This window comes from Salmo trutta, chromosome 19 (assembly GCF_901001165.1).
Source record: "Salmo trutta chromosome 19, fSalTru1.1, whole genome shotgun sequence".
Taxonomy (NCBI): Eukaryota; Metazoa; Chordata; class Actinopteri; order Salmoniformes; family Salmonidae; genus Salmo; species Salmo trutta.
The window spans coordinates 40,216,186-40,239,203 of NC_042975.1; the positions used below are offsets into that span (position 1 = coordinate 40,216,186).

At 41.6% G+C, this 23,018-nt stretch overlaps 1 protein-coding gene across 5 annotated transcripts in view; it reads left to right on the forward strand.

Annotated features, from left to right (window-relative positions):
• Nucleotides 1-16,326, forward strand: part of LOC115154578 (seizure protein 6 homolog) — a 254,235-nt gene extending 237,909 nt beyond the window's left edge. The window contains exons 10-18 of one of the 5 annotated variants that reach the window (XM_029700946.1): nt 3,581-3,777; nt 6,178-6,372; nt 11,488-11,679; nt 12,523-12,717; nt 12,836-12,874; nt 12,997-13,105; nt 13,225-13,324; nt 14,914-14,989; nt 15,599-16,326. In XM_029700946.1, the coding sequence (XP_029556806.1) occupies nt 3,581-3,777; nt 6,178-6,372; nt 11,488-11,679; nt 12,523-12,717; nt 12,836-12,874; nt 12,997-13,105; nt 13,225-13,324; nt 14,914-14,940 (1,054 nt within the window). In that variant the 3' untranslated portion in view covers nt 14,941-14,989; nt 15,599-16,326. Of the gene's footprint in view, nt 1-3,580; nt 3,778-6,177; nt 6,373-11,487; nt 11,680-12,522; nt 12,718-12,835; nt 12,875-12,996; nt 13,106-13,224; nt 13,325-14,913; nt 15,411-15,598 lie in introns of those variants that run through there. The other 4 variants (XM_029700944.1, XM_029700948.1, XM_029700945.1 and 1 more) reach the window with 4 other exon arrangements.
• Nucleotides 16,327-23,018: the final 6,692 nt, after the last annotated feature.

Below are 23,018 nucleotides of genomic sequence, written 5' to 3' on the forward strand. Positions count from 1 at the left end.
CCTTATGTCACTCTGACAAAAACTTGGTTTATCTCTTCCAATTAGATCTTCTGTATTGGCTCTGCTATGCAGGAACAGTATTTCAATTTGTAAGACACAGAGTGGCTCTCTCTCTGGTAACAGTAACAGAAGCAGAACTCTGGCTCTCAGGGCACCTTGGTGGGAATTACATGTTTAATACTGACTACAATAACTGGCTTATACATCAGTTTTGCAACTGTCAGTGCAATAAGTTATAGTCATCGTAGAGAGATGTATCTAGGCTGATGGTGGGAAAAAGAAGATGAGAGGAAGAATGTCTCTTCACCACTTCCCTCCCCTCTTCCCTCCCCTCTTCCTCTCCAGGCTGGCAGGGTGCCTGTGCGCAGGGCAGCGTGGTGTGAGCGATGCCCCCAGGGGCACAGGGATTTGGCAGGATTGTCATTAATAAGACATTTTTCAAAAGCTCCCTAACCCGGGCACCAAGCCAAAGCCCTGGCCTTTAAAAACAAATACTTAACTTTCTAATTAAAAAGAGAAAGCTAAACAAACGGGAAAACCTCATTCAGCTTAATTGTTTTGAAAGAACTAAAGTCCTGGTAAAGCCGGGGTGGGAGCGAAGAGATTGAATTGTGCTGTGTCTACCTACCATCTCAGAAGTGTTCACCGTGTCCGGAACAGCCAAGGAGGCTCTGCCAGCCATGACCGGTTTCTCCATTAAGTCTGAGACAGGAACTAACAATGGAACGGGTGCGTGCTGACTCTCTGCTAAGAAAGTGTCCCAGTCTCTCAGCCCAGTGCCCTAGCACCAGCGTGCAACAGGGTCAGCACAGCACACAGCCTTCCTTAGTCTCACAAGACTAGACACTTCCACTGAGAGAGCTACTCCATGGATCCACAGATACTTCTAGAGAGAATTTCAACACTCTTCACTGGACGCTGCTGGCTGGGTAGCATGCCAGCATTCAATCCCTGAGAGCGATCACAATTACCTGTACACGTGTTTGAAATTAGCGAAAGTGTGTGTGTTCATGTGTGAGTGTGCGTGTGTGTGTGTGTGGGTGTGTGTGCGGGTGTGTGCGGGTGTGTGTTCCCGTGTGTGTGTGTGGGGGGGGGGGGGGGGGCATGTGTGTGTGTGTGTGTGTGTGTGTGTGTGTGTGGGTGTGTGTGTGTCTGCGCATGTAAGTGTCCGACATTTCCGGGGAGCTGCAGCAACAGCTGCCCACGGGCTTACTCCATAATTGCCCGAGGCGCAACCTCAGCAATGTGTTGTTGACAGCATAGCATCACATCCCATCACTCTGTGGCTGTCCATCTTCATGCATCTTCTTCTGCTTGTGGAGCTGACAGTGCAACATGGGTCTGTCAGCTTCAGGACCAACCCCATTCAAGGTGCATGTGTATTTGTCTCCATGTTGGTTGGTGCATGATGTTGTTTCCCATGAGGATTTGAATCAGTGGACTTAAACACTGGCTTAATCAGGCAGTTGATCCATGTCAAACCTGTCTATTGCACAGCCTGTCATTCCTATCCATCCTACAGGCGTTTGCGTTGGAGTGCCTCGCTCCAGGGTTTTAGTGGGAAAATGGAGGTGTAATTTGATTTCTTGCCCATCCTGCAGACTAGAGGGAGTATTTGTCAGGCTTCACCTCGTTTGGCTCTCATCGCCGTCTTTGCCAACCCTGATTTGTATTCTGGAGTTGTAGCCCTGAGTTAGTTAAGCCCAAATCTGTCCACAGGCACATTGGGTAGACACGTGGTGGCCTGGTCTGCCTTTCTGCTAATGTCTGCCTACCACCTCACTAACATCAGGGCCTGTTTAATAAGAGCTGCTTAAGTTTAAGCAGTGGATTGAAATGGTCTGCCACAATCCATCAACACGCACACACAGACACACAGTAAAGTGCTAGTCTTCACCTTCAAGGACGTATGAAGGATAGCAGCGGCAGAGAGAAAGAAAGAGAGGGGGGGCAGAGCAGAAGTGAGGCAAGCTGGGCGGGCCACACCCACCCATGGCTTCTGAGAGACGTATTTGCAGGCAGAGCAATCAGGCAGGATTAATCTGCGTGAAGGGAGGGGGGGTCCTAATGATCATTTAAAAGTCAGTCCTGTGGGTGCCCATCCTTAAAAAAGTAATGTGCACTCAATCATGTAAATGCAATCTGGATGCAGAATAAATATGGTAGCGGATTCAGGAGACAGGTGATTGATAGGTACAAGAGGATTGCTCTTACCCATGGCTGTCTGGAGAACGGGGCCCCCTCCTTTATTGTTCTTAAGTGCTCTCCTACACACAGGCTGTGAATATTAACATGCCCCATCCGTGGGCACAGACATCTGCAAAGCTATTCTGACACATGCTCCAAGGTGCACACTGAACAGAGGAGCTATCTCTGCTGAAATCATCTACGGGGGACTAGAGTTTTTCGCTGCTTATGATCTATGGGGGACTAGAGTTTTTCAATGCTTATCATCTATGGGGGACTAGAGTTTTTCACTGCTTATCATCTATGGGGGACTAGAGTTTTTCGACGCTTATCATCTATGGGGGACTAGAGTTAATCGCTGCTTATTTTTCCATTATTTATTCTTTGAATAAAGGTCAGGCTTTGCTCTTGCTCCGGAAAGAGAGAGGGCAATGAGAATAAGTTCTCTGTTTGGAAAGGTTAATGCATTCAGAAGTTAGGCAGAGGCAGCTGAGCCCCCAAGTCAACATGTGACTGGCTTTATGTGTGTTATTATGTAGATACATTGCAGCAATGACCATGGAAAACAGAGCTGATTCCTGCCACTGATATAATGACAGTATTTATGTATTCAATGACCTGATTAGTTGGCTTCCATCCTCCTTCAGCATCTGGCCTGCTTTTCTATTGTTCAATTTATTTTCTATTGTTCAATTTCTTTTCTTGTTATGATGCAGTTTTCTTTTTGTTAGTATGAATAATAGTCTAACTGTTTATCTTATTCTCTCAAACATGTGGCCCTTTTTACTGTCTAGGACCTGTCCAGTTTGAGGCTCTTTCCCTCTACCAACCATCTATCAATACCACTCAACAGTTAACCAGCAGGCATTATTCAGTAATCTAATTTACCCATGAGGCTAAACCGGAGTGAATAGCGATGAGGAATTGAGAGATCTCATTATACTTTCACTTCAGCAAATACATCTTCCAGTACATAGAGAGAGAGACAGACAGAGCGACAGACAGACAGAGAGACAGTGACAGACAGAGAGACAGAGTGACAGACAGAGAGACAGAGTGACAGACAGAGAGACAGAGAGAGAGAGAGAGCTCTGTGGAAAGTCAAAGGGAGCAGAGGCAAATTAATGCTGAATTATTTAGTGTTTATTTCGCATCAGATCCATCCAACGTAAACATAATTTAGATTTCCTGCAAAGGTCTGACATTTCCCTGCAAGACATCTCTCACCCTCCCTCCGCAGTCCCAAAAAAATTGCAGACCACACTTTTTTGGAGAAATTAAGCATTCCTCTCCTCTGCTCTGCATGCTCTGTCAATCTGTTGTTCTTATATACAGATATACTCTCTGTTTGTCAGATGTGTTGACTGACTGATGCTTCTCCCTCTCCTTGCAGGCTCAATGTGGGTAAGAATGACCTGTTGACCTTCTACGACGGTGATGACCTAACAGCTAACATCCTGGGTCAGTACAGTGGCACCAGGTCTCGCTTCAAGCTCTACACCTCCATGGCTGATGTCACCATCCAGTTCCAGTCGGACCCTGCTACCAACATCTACGGCTACGGCAACGGCTTCGTGGTCCACTTCTTTGGTGAGGCATTACTAAGCTACTGTTTAGTTGTACCTGCACACTGTTTTATGAGAAATTCTTTAATGGAAGGATTCTTGGAAGATGGCTTTTTAAATGTATTACAATAAAACCTCTATTCTCCCATGGCTGTGACAAAATTGTCCGTACAGTACATGGAATACAGTGTTCTTCTTTTTGTAGACTATCACAGGCAAACAATGATAATAACCTTTCCTTGGCTGAAAATAGATCCTCTAACAAGAGGCTGCTGGTAGCAACCAGTGAGAGAGAGATTAATACTACATAGAAGGAATTATCTTGCAGAGGATGGCAGGATACAAGAGAAAAAGTGTTTTACAGTATCTGCTGTCCTCTCCCTCTGAACAGCCGCCGGTGCATATGATTATGGGACATCAAACACAAAAACACAATTATGTGGCCTGCTTTGTCCACATCCGCAGTATTTGCCGGGTGCTGCACCCCCGGCCGTGTGTGCCATAGTGAAAGAAGAAAAGGGCAGAACGGGCAGTGCCAAACCACCCACTGTCCTCCCCTTAGCTAGCTCACAGTGCAGTGTGCAATCACTGCAAATTGATGACATTCTCTTCACACACCAGAGCCTAATTCACATGCAGAACGCACCAAAGGATTCCCTGTGCCTGTCACTGCTGTGCTGCTGAACTCAATTGTCATTTATCTGTTTTTATCAACCATACACATCAGTACAGTCATAGATTTTGGGCTTTACTTGCTGTGTATAAATCAATCTGTTTCTAGATTTGATGAGTATATTATTAGAGCAATCTCTTGTTCAGATTAACCTCTCTAGTACATGTGGGACGAACTCGTCCCACCTACGTAACAGCCACTGAAATCCAGTGGCGCGATTTTTGAATCGTTAGAAATGCTATAACTTCAATTTCTCAAACATATGACTATTTCACAGCTATTTAAAGACAAGAATCTCGTTAATCTAACCCCACTGTCCGATTTCAAAAAGGCTTTACAACAAAAGCAAAACATTAGATTATGTTAGCAGAGTACCCAGCCAGAAAAAATCAGACACCCATTTTTCAAGCTAGCATATCATGTCACATAAACCCAAACCACAGCTAAATGCAGCACTAACCTTTTATAATCTTCATCAGATGACACACCTAGGACATTGTGTTATACAATACATGCATGTCTGTTCAATCAAGTTCATATTTATATCAAAAACCAGCTTTTTACATTAGCATGTGACGTTCAGAAAAAGCATAACCACCGCAAACTTCCGGTGAATTTACTAACAGTTTGCTAAATTACTCACGATAAACGTTCACAAAAAGCATAACAATTATTTTAAGAATTATAGATACATTACCCCTCTATGCACTCGATATGTCCGATTTTAAAATAGCTTTTCGGATGAAGCACATTTTGCAATAATCTAAGTACATAGCCCGGCATTACAGGGCTAGCTATTTAGATACCCACCCAGGTCAGCATCCACCAAAATCACATTTCCTATAAGAAAGATGTTCTTACCTTGCTTGTTCTTCATCAGAATACACTGCCAGGACTTCTACTTCAATAACAAATGTTGGTTTGGTCCCAAATAATCCATCGTTATATCCAAACAGCGACGTTTTGTTCGTGAGTTCTAGAATGCTTCTTCGCGGTGTCGCGCATGGCGCATTGGCGTGTCAAAAATGTCTAAATATTCCATTACCGTACTTCGAAGCATGTCAACCGCTGTTTAAAACCAATTTTTATGCCATTTATGTCGTAGAGAAGTGATAATATTCCGACCGGGAGTATGCATTGAGCCTAAACAGCCGAATAAAATTTCTCCTCAGAAGCGACTCATGCACGCGCATCATTGAAAGGTCCTCCGAGCATCCACTTACAAAAGGCGATAATATATTTCAACCTGAGGTTCCCTCGTAAACCTTCAGTTATTTCGCGGGCTCTGAGAGCCTATTGGAGCCCTGGGAATTGTCACGTTACAGCTAAGATCCTTACTTTTCAATAAAAAGAGGTAAGACGCACGACTCCTTGTCAGACAGGGTACTTCCTGCTTGAAACCTTGTCAGGTTTTTGCCTGCCATAGGAGTTCTGTTATACTCACAGACACCATTCAAACAGTTTTAGAAAATTCAGAGTGTTTTCTATCCAAACCTGAACAATAATATGCATATTCTAGCTTCTGAGTTGGTGTAGGAGGCAGTTAAAAATGGGAACATATTTTTTCCAAAATTCTCAATACTGCCCCCTATACCAAACAGGTTAATGGATAACCCATGTGCAGATGAGGGACATTTTTGACAAGGATAACATCTCGACATACCCTGCTCATTCTATCTCTGTCTCTCTTAATATCCCTCCTTCCTCTCCATCTCTAAATCCCTCCATCTTGCCCTGGCTCTTCGCTCACAGAGGTCCCCAGGAACGATACATGCTCTGAGCTGCCAGAGATCACCAACGGCTGGAAGAGTACCTCCCACCCGGACCTGATCCACGGGACAGTGGTCACCTACCAGTGTTACCCAGGTTACGAGGTGCAGGGCTCGGAGATCCTAATGTGCCAGTGGGACCTAACGTGGAGCGGAGATGTGCCTAGCTGTGAGAAAGGTGAGCTGGGAAATAACAAGTTCCCACAGTGGAACTAACCATGATTCTCTGCCTGCTTACAATGTCTCCCATAGCGTTTAGGAGATAAGAGACAGGATTGTACCAGTAGGTCTACTTATTTTCTGTTTAGTATTTAGTACCTTATTTGGATAGACAACAGACCAGAGACAATTTGGTTAAACATATATAGTGAAAGCCTGGGTTCAACGAGTTCCTAGAATAACTGTTCATGCAAGTCAGAGTCACTTTTACACCCTGCTGGTCACTGGTGCTTTGATTGACATTCCATGTAATGCGTGCTGACTTCTGAGCAAAATGGTGTAACGAGTGTCATGTTGTATCAGTCTGCTGTGTTAAAGCAGCATACCTGCAGCCATCTTCTAGAAGCACAGTAATACATACATAACCCCATTTCTGCATTAAATAGCTGCCTCATTGCCTGGATAATCTTCATCAACACTTTCTACAAATGATTAACTGTGTTATCAAACCCAGAGCAAAATGCAATGTCAGGCTACACATTGTTTTGTATGACATGGTGCCACTGCTACACCAAAGCAATAGTCCTGCCACATTTAACCTGACATTTTAAGTGAGAACATTATTTTATGAATGTCATTCTTTAAAGCACTAGGGTGAACTTAATTGCTGTCTGAAATCTGATGCTGAAGGGTGGGTCTACTGAGCAACATAAAACTAAAATGGTTTAACTGCCACCTACAGGTGAGAGAATATGTTGCATACAGCTCATCAAAACTAGAATAATCTTAGAATAAGAATAATCTGACAATTCCATCATACTAGAGGTCATAGCCACTGGAAGTAGTTTTTGGCGAGGGTAGAAATACGTTTTTGGCTGCGCTGACAGCTATATCGGTCCACTAACACAGGACTATTAAAGGTCCAAAAATCATACTTTTGTGATTTGTATTTTATAAAAAAATGTATTCTTATGATTTTTCAGGGGGTGCTGCAGCACCCACAGCACCCTTACTTCCTGCAGCTATGCTAGGGTTGAATATTTTCCCAGTATTTTAAAAATCTCGAGAATAAATCCCTTTTCTCCCGTGTAACCCAGTATTTCCCGCCAAATTCGGAAGTGTCATTCAAAAGCATTATAAAGCATATAAATATGTCGGGATTTGACTAGAGATTTGATTAGCATGACAATTCTAGCCTGATGCTACCTGAGCCTGAGGAGCCATATATTAAATACATTTCATGAGTCCTACATTAACAACGTTTAATGAGCCCAATCCCAAAAAATCCCAAATTAATGTGCCATTGTCCAATACATATCTGATATAGGCTACTCCACATTACGCCTGACAGATAAACATTAAAAGCCCATAGATGTAGCTAGCTATATGCTCTCTTGGGTAAAGAAATGAAACTAGCTCCAGTAGGCTAATATTTTTGAGTGTGTACTGTATTACTGTAATGTATTATATAATACTGTTTTATATGGACTCGAATTATGCACATCGTTCAAGCCATGATAAAGCAGAAGAAAACATGCGATTCTGGTGCAGCACATGCGGCCTACAAAGCTACAAGTACAGGCAAGCAAATTAGATTTTATTTTTTAAATATAATAAGGCCTATTTGTATAATTAGTAGGCTGACGCATAAGTACAGTTGAAGTCAGAAGTTTACATACACCTTAGCCAAATGCATTTAAACTCAGTTTTTCACAATTCCTGACATTTAATCCTAGTACAAATTCCCTGTCTTAGGTCAGTTAGGATCACCACTTTATTTTAAGAATGTGAAATGTCAGAATCATAGTAGAGAGAATTATTTATTTCAGCTTTTATTTCTTTCATCACATTCCCAGTGGGTCAGAAGTTTACAGACACTCAATTAGTGTTTGGTAGCATTGCCTTTCAATTGTTTAATTTGGGTCAAACGTTTCGGGTAGCCTTCCACAAGCTTCCCACAATACGTTGGGTGAATTTTGGCCCCTTCTTCCTGACAGAGCTGGTGTAACTGAGTCAGATTTGTAGTCATCCTTGCTCGCACACGCTTTTTCTGTTCTGCCCACAAATGTTCTATAGGATTGAGGTCAGGGCTTTGTGATGGCCACTCTAATATCTTGACTTTGTTGTCCTTAAGCTATTTTGCCACAACATTGGATGTATGCTTGGGGTCATTGTCAATTTGGAAGACCCATTTGCGACCAAGCTTTAACTTCCTGACTGATGTCTTGAGATGTTGCTTCAATATATCCACATAATTTTCCTGCCTCATGATGCCATCTATTTTGTGAAGTGCATCAGTCCCTCCTGCAGCAAAGCACCCCCACAACATGATGCTGCCACCCCCGTGCTTCACGGTTGGGATGGTGTTCTTCGGCTTGCAAGCGTCCCCCTTTTTCCTCCAAACATAACAATGGTCATTATGGGCAAACAGATCTATTTCTGTTTCATCAGACCAGAGGACATTTCTCCAAAAAGTACAATCTTTGTCCACATGTGCAGTTGGACACCGTAGTCTGGCTTTTTTATTGCGGTTTTGGAGCAGTGGCTTCTTCCTTGCTGAGGTTATGTCGATATAGGACTCGTTTTACTGTGGATATAGATACTTTCGTATCTGTTTCATCCAGCATCTTCACAAGGTCCTTTGCTATTGTTCTGGGATTGATAAGCACTTTTCGCACCAAAGTACGTTCATCTCTAGGAGACAGAATGCATCTCCTTCCTGAGCGGTATGACAGCTGCGTGGTCCCATGGTGTTTATACTTGCATACTATTGTTTGTACAGCTGAACGTGGTACCTTCAGGCGTTTGGAAATTTCTCCCTAGGATGAACCAGACTTGTGGAGGTCTACAATTTTTTTTCTGAGGTCTTGGCTGATTTATTTAGATTTTCCCATGATGTCAAGCAAAGAGGCACTGAGTTTGAAGGTAGGCCTTGAAATACATCCACTGGTACACCTCCAATTGACTCAAATGAGGTCTGGTACACCTCCAATTGACTCAAATGAAGCTTCTAAAGCCATGATATAATTTTCTGGAATTTTCCAAGCTGTTTAAAGGCACAGTCAACTTAATGTATTAAACTTCTGACCCACTGGAATTGTGATACAGTAAATTATAAGTGAAATAATTTGTCTGTAAACAATTGTTGGAAAAATTACTTGTGTCATGCACAAAGTAGATGTCCTAACCGACTTGCCAAAACTATAGTTTGTTAACAAGAAATTTGTGGAGTGGTTGAAAAACGAGTTTTAATGACTCCAACCTAAGTGTATGTAAACTTCTGACTTCAACTGTACCTTTCATAATATTTCCCCTAATGTTATTAGCCTAACTCCTCTTTCTCTCTCTATTGTTGCTTCATTCCTTCCTCGCATTCAGCAGTTAAATGAAATAAGTTTTGTTGTCCTTATCGTCATCATTCTAATGACATCCTTGAAAAATATAGGACCAGAATTAGATGCAGAAGGCTTTCACTTCTCTTCACAAAGATTGAATGGTTGTGGGTCTGAATAAATAACTGCTATAGCCTACAGCCATTGCAGGTTTATTGGGCTGCTGTATTTAACATTCAGCAAAAAAGACTTTGAGTCCCTCTTTGAGTCCCACTATATGAAATAAAATAAAATAAAAATGTCCAGCATCCATTCTGGTCTAGCTTTCCCTGCATGGGACTCCAAGAGCTAAGAAGTTTTTTTTAAGGAGAGGCCAGCGGAGCATAGGTGCATGCAGCGGTGCAGCTTTGGTTTTATAAGTGGGGGGGACATAAAGATTATTGTTATTATTATAATTTTTTTATCCAGTCGGATAAACACTCCAAACAGCCTACCAGACCGTGTTTCCTTGCTTTGTATCACATTCCAATTATTAAACTGGGGGGGGGGGGGGGGGAATGACATTTCAGAATGTAGTTGAATGGCATCTCCAGTGAAAGTTGAGCCCCTGGGTGCTTGCATATTGTGCAAGAAACAGAGGCTATATGTTAGAAACTTATTATGCATGACCCATCATTAATTAGATAAATATAAGGCTAATACTGCATTGAATGTATTGCCTGAAAGAGGTAGGCTAGGACATTATATATAGGTCTATATAGTATCAATCTAGAACAGGATTATCTATTTTGGATGCAATTTGAATGGAGTTGAAGGAGAGCGAGAAAGACTGAGAGAGTGCTCAGCATGCACTGCTTTAAAGCACCGATGTTCGAATGATAGGCTGTTTTAAAACTCTGCGGCTGCAATTTAAAATAACATATCTTTACAATTAAAAAATAAGGTGACCCTCGAAAGCCAGATGAAGATGGGTAAATTAGATGCACATTCGGTCTTGATATTACTGTAGCATAGTCTATCTGTCACATACCCTTCACAAGAAAAACAGTTACCATGATGAGATGATACACCCTGAGCGTTGATGATTCATCATGCAGAGGCCATAGAGAAGCCAGATTTAGACATCACATATCATTTAATAGTTCCATTTCACACCATGCTGTTCATATAAATAATTTATTATCATTTACCGGTTTCTCGTAGTTATTTATCCCGGGAAAAGAGAGTCGTTTTGGGCGGTAAATCTCGGTAACCGGGTTCCCGCCATTCAACCCTACATCATACTAAGCAATATTAAAGTGTTATATTATATTTAAATACAGTCAATTACAGATGAAAACCACAGTTATAAGAACCTCCATTTGGTATGGGTTCCTTGTTGTTTTGTAGCACATTTCAACCCCATCCTCCAGTGTGTAACATTACTGGAAGCTGTGTGTTTAGTGACATCGATCCATCTGCACATCTCTGATACATATGTTACAGGCAGACCCAATACTTTTCTCTGTGTGTGGAGGTCCCCTGGGCTGTGGGCTGCTATGCCTGGATGGCTTCAATATCCAGCCCTGTTCTTTTTAATGACCTAGATAGATGGCTGATATTGAATTAGAAGGCTCTGGGTGTCATCTACTGGGTTATTGTATGAGACTGGGCCTTTATTGAGGGAATCACTGAGGATAAGATGAGGTGTGACTTGACTAATAATGATGATTGTGAACGTACTGTTCTGTAGTGGTTATGCATTGGAGTGGTTATCCATTTGCCTGTGTTTTCTGCCTGTGTGTGTGTCTGTGTATGATCAGTAATGACATGTCCGGACCCGGGGACTGTGGAGCACAGTCGGAGGGTGCTGACGGGATCCCGCTTCTTGGTGGGATCAACGGTGCAGTATGTGTGCAATAAGGGCTACTCCCTGTCTGGAAGCATACTTCTCACCTGCTACAACAGAGACACCGCTAACCCCAAGTGGAGTGAGAGGCTTCCCAAGTGTAACCGTAAGTCAGGAAACTGTATCTGAGCAAATACACACGTGCGCGCGCGCACACACACACAGAGTGTTGTTTATTTTATTCAACCAGGATAGTGGTGGTCCTCCTCTCTAACAATCAGCACTGTTTTTCAAGAGTCCGCAGTATTCCTTTAGATAACTCAGAGAATCTTCTGCATGGTCTGCAAAGTTGTAGCCTGAGAGGACATGCTGATTTCTTCCACCTAACCTCCAGAAGCCCTCCAAAAGCATTGATGACCTGTCATCCTGGCCTCCTCACTCCCTGCCTCAGATAAAAGGCCTTGTTGGAGAATGATCTATTGAGAGGAAGATGATGCGTGACACAGCAAGTATAGCCAATTAGCAGTGGAGAAACTTGAGGAGAGAACTGGAGAGAACAGGTGCAGAATCAATATGGCCTATGTAATAAGAGCTGGACCTGCTGTTCAAACAGAGTGGTGATAAGACAGTCACCATTAGACAGGCTGGAAACTGTCCCAGGCAAATTACAATGGGGAAATGAGCTGAGGGACTGACACTGATTGTCAGGTAAGGAACTATCTGCACAATGAGATAGTGCCTATTGATAGCCACATCTGCCTGTGTCAAACATCATTACTTTTGCATAGAGGGAAAACACAAAGTGAGGTAGCTGCCTTATGTAAGTGGTGGCAGTATGTGTATCTATGTTGGAAATTAATCATTTGATAATGGCACTCTGCTGTCTAAGAGACATTGAAACACCCATAGTGACAGCCATGGTGGTGTGTGTGTGTGTGTGTGTGTGTGTGTGTGTGTGTGTGTGTGTGTGTGTGTGTGTGTGTGTGTGTGTGTGTGTGTGTCCTGGCAGCGGAGAGGTACGAGCCCTGCAGGAACCCTGGCGCCCCGTCCACCAGCGTGCAGAGCTTAGAAAAGGCCTTCTACCAGGCCGGGGAGACCCTGAGCTTCACCTGCCGTACCGGCTATGAGATGCAGGGGGAGCCCACCATCCGCTGTGTCCCTGGACACCCGTCACAGTGGAGCGGCACACCACCCGCCTGTAGCGGTACACTGTCTGCTTCCATAGCACAAATATGCCTCAACTTCGAATAACTTATGACGACCAGTTCCATGACGTGTAAAATTATCAGGGTACACATGAAAATGATCATTCTTTTTTCCAGCATCCTCCTCGCAGTATTTGAACGAGCGCAAGTTGGATGGTAAGTATATCAGCTAGTTGTAACCACAGTGTGAAAGTATGGTGATGCCAATAGAAGATATGCTTATGCTATACTTGTTTTTAGGTCATTTCTAGTTATGCATATTCTATGTTTTTATTCAGTTGCTAGTCCTGACTATGGTATGGAAGGAAGCAACATTGTCATTGCTGTTCTGATTCCTGCTGCGGTCGTACTGCTAGTCATCCTGGGGATTTACCTCTACTTTGCAAAGTGAGTGTGACAATGAAAGAAGGGGAAGTAACTGCATAACACCCATCAATTGATAACATGTGTAATTCAGTTGAAGGCCTCAGAGCAGTTTTGAGGCTCTGTGTTTCTCTGTCCCTCAGACTTCAGGGGAAGACCATCAGAATGCCAACATCATCCTTGCCGCCGTATGACAACATGACAGAGGAGTCTGCCTTTAATAACCCAATCTATGAGACAGGAGTAAGTATGGATGTCATGCACATGAATCTCCGAGACGTGGACTCCCAGAACACCATAGTCCTGTCCTGATCCATCTCATCGTCATCTGTCTGCCTGTCATCTCATGTTTAACCAGCTGAGGGCACTCTTCACACCATCCCCCACCGCAGCCACAGGGGTCTGAGCTGTGTCTCTCAATTTGTGGTCTTGTGTTGAATGCAGACAAGCAACTACAAATTCTCTCTCTCAGCTTTGAAGTGTGGAAGCCCTACAGTTTACTTAGCTTTAAAGTTTTATAAAAATATGTGTTTTTGCATGAGTATCACATGCATTTTCAGTGGATCAATAGGACTGTACAAGCACTCAATCAGTGGATTGGATAAGGGACAGATGTAGTACACTTGACATATGCATTTCTATTTGTGATGACCTCTGTACGATCCATTTTGAGCTTTGCACAGTGCTTCTGTTCGGACTATGCTTCTGGATAGATGAATGTAATATTTTACTGCATGAAGGTGAAAAAGCTTGAACAAAAATGCTTAATGTCAACTTCAAAGACACTTTAAAGCTCCTCCATCTTTGTGTCATCATCATGTCATTCACATGGGATTGAGTTGTGCATTCATTGAGTCTTATCCATTATTTCGTTTTAATTGCTTTTGAAAAGTGGGGATTTTTGGGCCCTATGAGGGCGCAACTTTAATTTTAGAAGTGGGGGGGACATATTTATTATTATTTTGTATTATACGTTGTTTTTAAATCCAGTCGGATAAACACTCCAAACAGTCTACCCGACCACTCGGAGACGTCCGCATGGTCCTGAAACACACCGTTGCATCGTTTTGTATCACATTCCAATGATAAAACTGGGGGGGACAAAAATTATATTTCAGAATGTGGGGGGGACATGTCCGTCCCCACCCCCCCATCCCCCAGTCCCCGTCCCCAGTGAAAGTTGCACCCCTGGACCCTATTATAAATTATTGTTATTGAATCACATAGGCTATAACAAATGTCAATGTACAATAATAGACAGTATTTACATCTACACTTAGTATTGACATTACTTTTATGTGCTGCACACAACATTTCAGAGCACTTAAAATAACAACCAAAATCCTTAGATTTGACATTTAGCTTGTCAGGAATTCTTGTACTTGTCTTACATATTCCTTTGTCCATAAGTCCTTCATATCTATATAGTTTTGTGTACAAATATATCAGTTACATGTATTTGTCAGGTCATTTAAATGTTTTTGTTTTATTTAATGTGAGTGTTGGATTTGTTGTGCAATGTCGCAGGCACATTGTTCAAGCAACATAATGCCGCCATGTCTATTATTGTGTTGTGTTAAACTATTCATAATCTCTGTTACAAATGTTAGTATTGCATATCATTCTCCTAAACTACAGCAACTTTGTGCTTGATAAACCATCTGACTTGTTTCATGCCCTTTATTCAAAATATTTTGTGGGGGAAATGTCCTTTTAGTCACTGTGCTGTGTGACTTGAGCGGATGCTGTGTCTCTCTCATTCTTTAATTCCATGTTCTGTTATCCATTTTGACTGGACCATACTCTCCTCTTCCACCTCTTCTTCCCATCAGCCCCGGCAGGCGTTCTGTGATTACTAATGACTGTGTCTGTCTGTCCCTCCTTGGCTGCCTGCAGAAGAACAACGAGGTAAGGCCTTCTTCTGATGCCGACTGTCCATCTTAAAGGGCACACCTAAACAACACCTCAACCACTGTCATCTGTCACTGCATCCACTTCCAGCCAGCTGTCCACTATACCGAACTGGTGTCAACACTTCAGTCACTTCAGTCAACACCTTGTGGGGTTCCTCAACACAGCTCCCTGACTCTCACTTCATCACTCCTTCTCTCTCTTTCTCTCTCTAATATGTACTATTAACTTCAATTGGAAAAGAAGATACCTTTACATAACATCTCACTGTTAATGCAAGTAAAGTATGGGGTGTCAGCGAAATGTGAAGCTTAAATTTACTACATTATTGTTGTTGCACTGATGTCCTGTCTTTTCCATGTTCTCGCACTCTCTTGTCAATCAGTTTGAAACAATATTAAAGAATTTCTGTTCTGATCATGTTTCTACTTTTTATTTCTCCACAATTTGCATGATTCAGTTCTGGCCATTGACCATATTCTGTCACATTTTCATAATTCACCTTTTGACTTCAATGACTGAGGAACTGCTGTGTTATTATGACACAGAGTTAGAGCTTTTGGCTAGTAAGAACCTTTGATGAGTGTATTTGTCTGGTCTTTACAGGACAAAGGAGATTATGAGGTGACCATGTAAAGACCTTACAGCTAGGGGAATTCAAGGGTTTCTTTTTTGGGACCCTCTCTGCACCTCTCATCTTTCCTGCAATGACTTCAGCTCCTATTCCTCCCTTCTTCCTCTTTCTCTTAATTCATTCCTTTTTGTGGGCTTTTGTAAATATGTCTTTCCAGAGGACTTCTACCAAAACTGCAAAGATGGTGGATCAACATGGTGTTATTTTTGTAGACCTTTGATGCAGATGGCCTTTCTTTAGTGTTTGTACATTTTCATCTCATAACTGAGCCCAGGACTGGTAACATTATGGGGGGATTGATTTAGTTCAAATGGTTTGGGTTTTAAGATTTACATAAGAAATGTGAAGAACGAATGTACGGTTTATGCGTTGGCAAGGGTCTTGAAATATACAGTATACATGAAGAATACAAAATGACCCAAAGTTGTTTGAACATTGTCCAAATATCAATTTCACATTTACCCTGAGTGAACATTTGTATTTTTCAATGTTGCTACTATAATTCAACCATCCAGTCTATATATGGGTTTTCAATATCACTTTGTAAATAACCTGCCTGTCTAATATGAGGGTGTCTGCAACTTGAGGAACCAAATTAGTGTATTGTTCAATTTGACTCACAGTTTTGTTGAGAGACATTTCCTGTGCTAAAACAACTATAAATATACACTACCGGTCAAAAGTTTTGGAACACCTACTCATTCAAAGGTTCTTCTTTATTTTTTATTATTTTCTACATTGTGCAATAATAGTGAAGACATCAAAACTATGAAATAACACATATGGAATCATGTAGTAACCAAAAAAGTGGTAAAGAAATCCAAATATATTTTATATTTGAGGTTGCTCAAATAGCCACCCTTTGCCTTGATGACGGCTTTGCACACTCTTTCTCTCAACCAGCTTCATGAGGAATGCACCTGGAATGCATTTCAATAAACAGGTGTGACTTCATAAAAGTTAATTTGTGGATTTTCTTTCCTTCTTTCTGCATTTGAGTCAATCAGTTGTGTTTTGACAAGGTAGGGGGGTATACAGAATATAGCCATATTTGGTAAACGACCAAGTCCATATTATGGCAAGAACAGCTCAAATAAGCAAAGAGAAATGACAGTCCATCATTACCTTAAGACATGAAGGTCAGTCAATATAGAACATTTCAAGAACTTTGAATGTTTCTTCAAGTGCTGTCGCTAAAACTATCAAGCGCTATGATGACACTGGCTCTCATGAGGACCGCCACAGGAATGGAAGACCCAGAGTTACCTCTGCTGCAGAGGATAAGTTCATTAGAGTTACCAGCCTCATAAATTGTAGCCCAAATAAATGCTTCACAGAGTTCAAGTAACAGACACATCTCAACATCAACAGTTCAGAGGAGACTGTGTGAATCAGGCCTTCATGGTCAAATTGCTGCAAAGAAGCCACTACTAAAGGACACCAATAAGAAGAAGAGACTTGTTTGGGCCAAGAAACACGAGCAATAGACATTAGACCGGTGGAAGATTGTCCTTTAGTCTGGAGCCCAAATTTGAGATTTTTTGTTCCAACCGCTGTCTTTGTGAGATGCGGTGTGGGTGAACGGATGACCTCCGCATGTGTATTTCCCACCGTAAAGCATGGAGGAGGAGGTGTTATGGTTTGGGGGTGCTTTGCTGGTGACACTGTCTGTGATTGATTTAGAATTCAAGGCACACTTAACCAGCATGGCTACTACAGCATTCTGCAGCGAATGATCATCATCCCATCTGGTTTGGGCTTAGTGGGACTATCATTTGTTTTATACAAGACAATGACCCAACAGACCTCCAGTCTGTGTAAGGCTATTTTTACCAAGAAGGAGTGATGGTGTGCTGCATCAGATGACCTGGCCTCCACAATCCCCCGACCTCAAGCAAATTGAGATAGTTTGGGATGAGTGAAGGAAAAGCAGCCAACAAGTGCTCAGCATATGTGGGAACTCCTTCAAGGCTGTTGGAAAAGGTGAAGCTGGTTGAGAGAATGCCAAGAGTGTGCAAAGCTGTCATCAAGGCAAAGGATTGCTACCTTGAAGAATCTAAAATATCAAATAGATTTTGATTTGTTTAACACTTTTTTGGTAACTACATGGTTCCATATGTGTTATTTCATAGTTTTGATGTCTTCACTATTATTCTACAATGTAGAAAATAGTCAAAATAAAGAAAAATCCTTGAATGAGTAGGTGCTCTAAAACTTTTGACCAGTAGTGTACATGGAATGTATAGCCCACAGTGTTAAGCTCCTCCTCATGGCTGGTATAGAGTTGGTGAATACTCCACTATCTCCTTGATTAAACTAATGTCAAATCCCAACAGCTTTCTCTTGTCATGCCATCTGCATTGAGAGTATGCATCAATTCAATGAAAGGAGGTCATAAAGATAATATGCCATCTTCTACAAAGTGCTATTCCGTAAAGTACACCATCTTCATGTACATAGGAATGCTCATGGGCCACCCCTTGTTCATTGCTGTCATTAGTTTCTGTCTTTCCACACTAGAAAATGCACTGCTTAAAAGTGCAATATGCAGAAATCGCTCTGCAATTTCTTGGTTGTTCTAATTCTAATAGTTTGCTTAATTTCAGTTCATGTGACAAAACAAGTGATCTTTAGTGTAGAGAAACATTGTACCATCTAACCCGCTGTGAAATATCTTTTCAATTGTATTTTCAGCTGTTTGAAGCTGGTGTACAAAACCGAAAGTAAAAGATGCGAAAATGAAATGGGAAGCATAAAAATAGCGCGCATCTACCGCTTCTTAGACTTGCTTTCAACGAGAATGACAGATCTATCACTCACATTTCTATGTCAATTTGGTCGACCAAAAAGTTACATACTGCAGCTTTAAAGTCTTGAACTCCAACCACAACACTTGCTGACATCAAACAGCATGTCAGATATTCAAACCTTGTGTACTTTTCTTCTCTTTGTAAAATAAACAATCCATTCCAGTCCAATTTGAGTTTGCAAAGTCACAACAGGTTTTATTTTGATTGTTTATCTTTGTTGTTGGCTCTATAAATGTTAAATGTACTCACTTCTTTGGTATCATTATGTACAGTCTCATTGGTCATTAAGTGGAGTCCGAAATTATTGACACCCTTGATAAAGATTAGCAAAAATGACTGTATAAAATATCTAATTCAAATATTGAGCTGCTGTATATTGTATGCAACAAAACATGTGGGAAATTATATTAGTTTATACCAATACAATTGCTCAGAGAAAGAGATTTCATTTTTTAGTTTTATTCCTCAAAAAGGTAGGTATCAAAATGATTGACTCCCCTGTTTTGAATACCTTTCAATACCTAATGGCACTGAGCCTTTTTCTAAAATGTTTTATGAGTTGGAGAACACATTGGGAGGGATCATTCCTCCTTACAGAATCCTTACAGATCCTAGATATCTATTGCACAGATGCTCAAGGAGTGCCCTTTTCAAATTTAAACCACAGCTTGTAGTACTAAAAACCAGAAATGAGTTAGCATTTTCCAATGAACACTTCGCAATGGACTTACAACCCACTACGGACTTAAAACCCATTGAAACCTGTGGTTTGTATTGAAGGGATATGACCATAAACACAGACAGAAATATTAAGGATTCGGAACCATTATGTATGGAGGAATGGTCTAAGATCCCACCCAATGTGTTCTCCAACTCGTAAAATATATGTTTTAAAGGCTGTCGTTATCCTTGCAAGGTGAGGTATTGAAAACAGGGGTCTTAATCATTTTGACTCCTACCTTTTTGAGATAAAAAATATTACATTACTTGTTAATTTTTTTTGTATAGAATTTAGCTTAGTATTTTAATAATTTATTTTATAAAGTCATTTTTGCTCATCTTTATCAAGGGTGTCAATAATTCCGGACCCCACTGTTTAGTACAAAACGATGATTGCCCAGCAATTGTAAATTCAGACTAAGTTGTAGGGTGGGTGTATATTTTATTACTCAAAATATGAATAAAAAGTACTGCATTACTGTGAAATATTCCCAGAGAGTCAGATCCTTTAAAAATTATTTACAGAATTGCAAGAAATTAAGAACCTTTTTCTGACATAGAACTGTCATATCCTGCTGATTGATTGCATTGATGGTCCAAAATAAATGTGAAATGCACCTTTACATGAGTGAGTCAGTCAATTGACTTTGGGTACATTAAAAAAGAAGAATAATACAAATAAAGTTGGAAAGATATCTATTTACCAATTTGTTTGTCTTTAATTTCTTGTGAATTAGATGTGATAAATACCATGATATTAAATATTAATACATTTTATAAATAAGTTATGCAACGTTTTTCACTCTGACACAGACATTTTTAAATAAAGATGAAGATTATTGTGGGTGCCACAAGTTTGCCTTTGGGGGGTTGTCATTATGAATTTAATCTCAGTTTCCAGTTTTCACAACTTTATTTATGCACTCACACACTGCCTAATCCCTCTCCAGGAAATCCATATTTTTGCATACATTTCCATAAGGAGTGATTTGGATGGATTAATATACCAGGTAAGCAGCGGCGACCCGTGATTCCGGGCTGCCCCACCCGTTTCGAGCCCCACATTTTTAGCATTTTTTTTTTTTTACAAATAACACAAAATATATGCCTGTTTTGCATGTTATTTTGGCATTAATACTTGTCACATATCAGTTTGCAAACAATGTAAAAAATAATATATATCATTGAGTTAATAAAGGTGCATACAAATATTGTCTCTTTTTTGTTTTCTTGAGTAAGGCGGCTCCAAAATGCAGGTGTTTCAGCCTAGCTCGAGGCTTTCTGTGGTGGTGGGGCAAGCCAGCACTCAACACTACGTCACTGCAAAGTCTAAGAGGAGACCTCGAAAATTCTAGCCCTTCGGGTGCTGCCATAGAGTTAGAAGTGCCCATCCAAGAAGGCTCAAGGTCATTGGCCACAGATTACATGACATCAAATCACGTTATATGTACAGCAGCTTTGATTGGACTGATCATGTCAACATCATACTTTCAAAATCTTAGCTAGCAGTCATCATCATGAATCAAGTTGACTATCTACTGGCAAATACTTTTTAATCCTTGTCATATGAAGAGAAATAATGAAGAGAAATTATAGATAAAACGTATCGGTGCTCTTCAGCCATTGGACATAAACATTACACAACAAGTTGGAAATCAAAAATTCAATGAGTGGTTTGAAAGGAATCAGTGACAGTGTCTGTTTGTTCTCAAATCTGGGATCAAGGGGCTCTTTTCCAAGTTTAAATTGATAAACATTCAACATCGGCCATGCTTTCAATGAAGCATGATTTGTGCCGCGCTCAAAACAACTGTTAACTCGGAACTGCAAAAACTTGACTTCAGTGTGTTCAAGACAACTGGGAAGTCGGGAATAAACAAGCTCCGACTGGGAAAATTAGTTTTGAACGGTCATCCAACTCGGAATTGTAAATCCAGCCTCCAGATGTTTTGAAAGCACTATAAATCCAGAGAATGCCAGACTTTGATGACAAAATTTGCTCACGAAGGACCGCCGCACCACCTTCCTTTTCAAGTGAGCACAGCACAACAAGGTGAGTCCAAAAATGTATTGTATGTTGCTGCATAAATGATGTAGTATGCCAGGAAGATATGTATACTGTAGCTAAGAAAGTACTGCTAAGTGTATGTTGTGTAGTAAGATGTTAGTGGCCCGTGGGCCTCACCCTAATACTTTGTTCTATTTACCCCTCTTAATTTTGCCTACTGTTCTGACTTGGTGGTGCACATCTAGCCTATAACCTGTTTAAGAGAAATGTAACCATAGAATATTGTAAGAGCTTTCATTGTCTGCTTATATGCTCCCTTTATTTATCCCACGGTTCTGACTTGGTGTACAGGGAGAAAACTTTAAGAACGGCCCATGTTCTGAATTCTGTCGCTGAATCAAATCAAATTTATTTATATAGCCTTTCTTACATCAGCTGATATCTCTAAGTGCTGTACAGAAACCCAGCCTTAAACCCCAAACAGCAAACAATGCAGGTGTAGAAGCACGGTTGCTAGGAAAAACTCCCTAGAAAGGCCAAAACCTAGGAAGAAACCTTGAAAGGAACCAGGCTATGAGGGGTGGCCAGTCCTCTTCTGGCTGTGCCGGGTGGAGATTATAACAGCACATGGCCTAGATGTTCAAATGTTCATAAATGACCAGCATTGTCAAGTAATAATAATCATAGTAGTTGTCGAGGGTGCAACAAGTCAGTAACACAAGAGTAAGTGTCAGTTGGCTTTTTCATAGCCGATCTTTGAGAGTATCTCTACCGCTCCTGCTGTCTCTAGAGAGTTGAAAACAGCAGGCCTGGGACAGGTAGCACGTCCGGTGAATAGGTCAGGGTTCCAGCAGGCCTGGGACAACAGGTCTGGGACAGGTAGCACGTCCGGTGAACAGGTCAGGGTTCCATAGCTGCAGGCAGAACAGTTGAAACTGGAGCAGCAGCACGGCCAGGTGAACTGGGGACAGCAAGGAGTCATCAAGCCAGGTAGTCCTGAGGCATGGTCCTAGGGCTCAGGTCCTCTGAGAGAGAGAAAGAAAGAAAGAGAAAGAGAGAATTAAAGAGAGCATATTTAAATTCACACAGGACACCGGAAAAGACAAGAGAAATACTCCAGATGTGACAGACTGACCCTAGCCCCCCGACACATAAACTATTGCAGCATAAATACTGGAGGCTGAGACAGGAGGGGTCAGGAGACACTGTGGCCCCATCCGATGAAACCCCTGGACAGGGCCAAACAGGTAGGATATAACCCCACCCACTTTGCCAAAGCACAGCCTCCACACCACTGGAGGGATATCTCCAACCACCAACATACCATCCCGGGACAAGGCCGAGTATAGCCCACAAAGATCTCCGCCACGGCACAGCCCAAGGGGGGGCGCCAACCCCCCCTTGGCGGAAAAGCTGATATTGAACCCCCCCTTGCGGAAAAGCTGATATTGAAAAGCTGTACATTTCAATATCTAAACAAATATTTGTATTGACTAACGTTACTTCCGTCCTAGCTCGCTCATTAATGTCTTAATTGAAATTACAGTTTGCCTCTTATCCGCTCGTCATCCTAAATGAACTGTTTCGCTGCCAGACAAGGCTCGGCTGTTAGCCAGGTGTAGCAGTGTAAGATGTTGGGACTGCTGTTGGGACAGCTTTATGTAGGCCCTGACAGTTTGTGGGCACCGTTTGTTGCCGTTATAGTGCAATTAATGTCTTGTTTAGTGTTGTGTTGTGTAGTGGCTTTTCTGGCATGCATCCCACTTTTTTGTATTTTTTGCCCCACCAAAATGTACGTGCTAAAATCGCCACTGGAGGTAAGGTGAGGAAACTAACGCTATTAGGGCTGCCCAT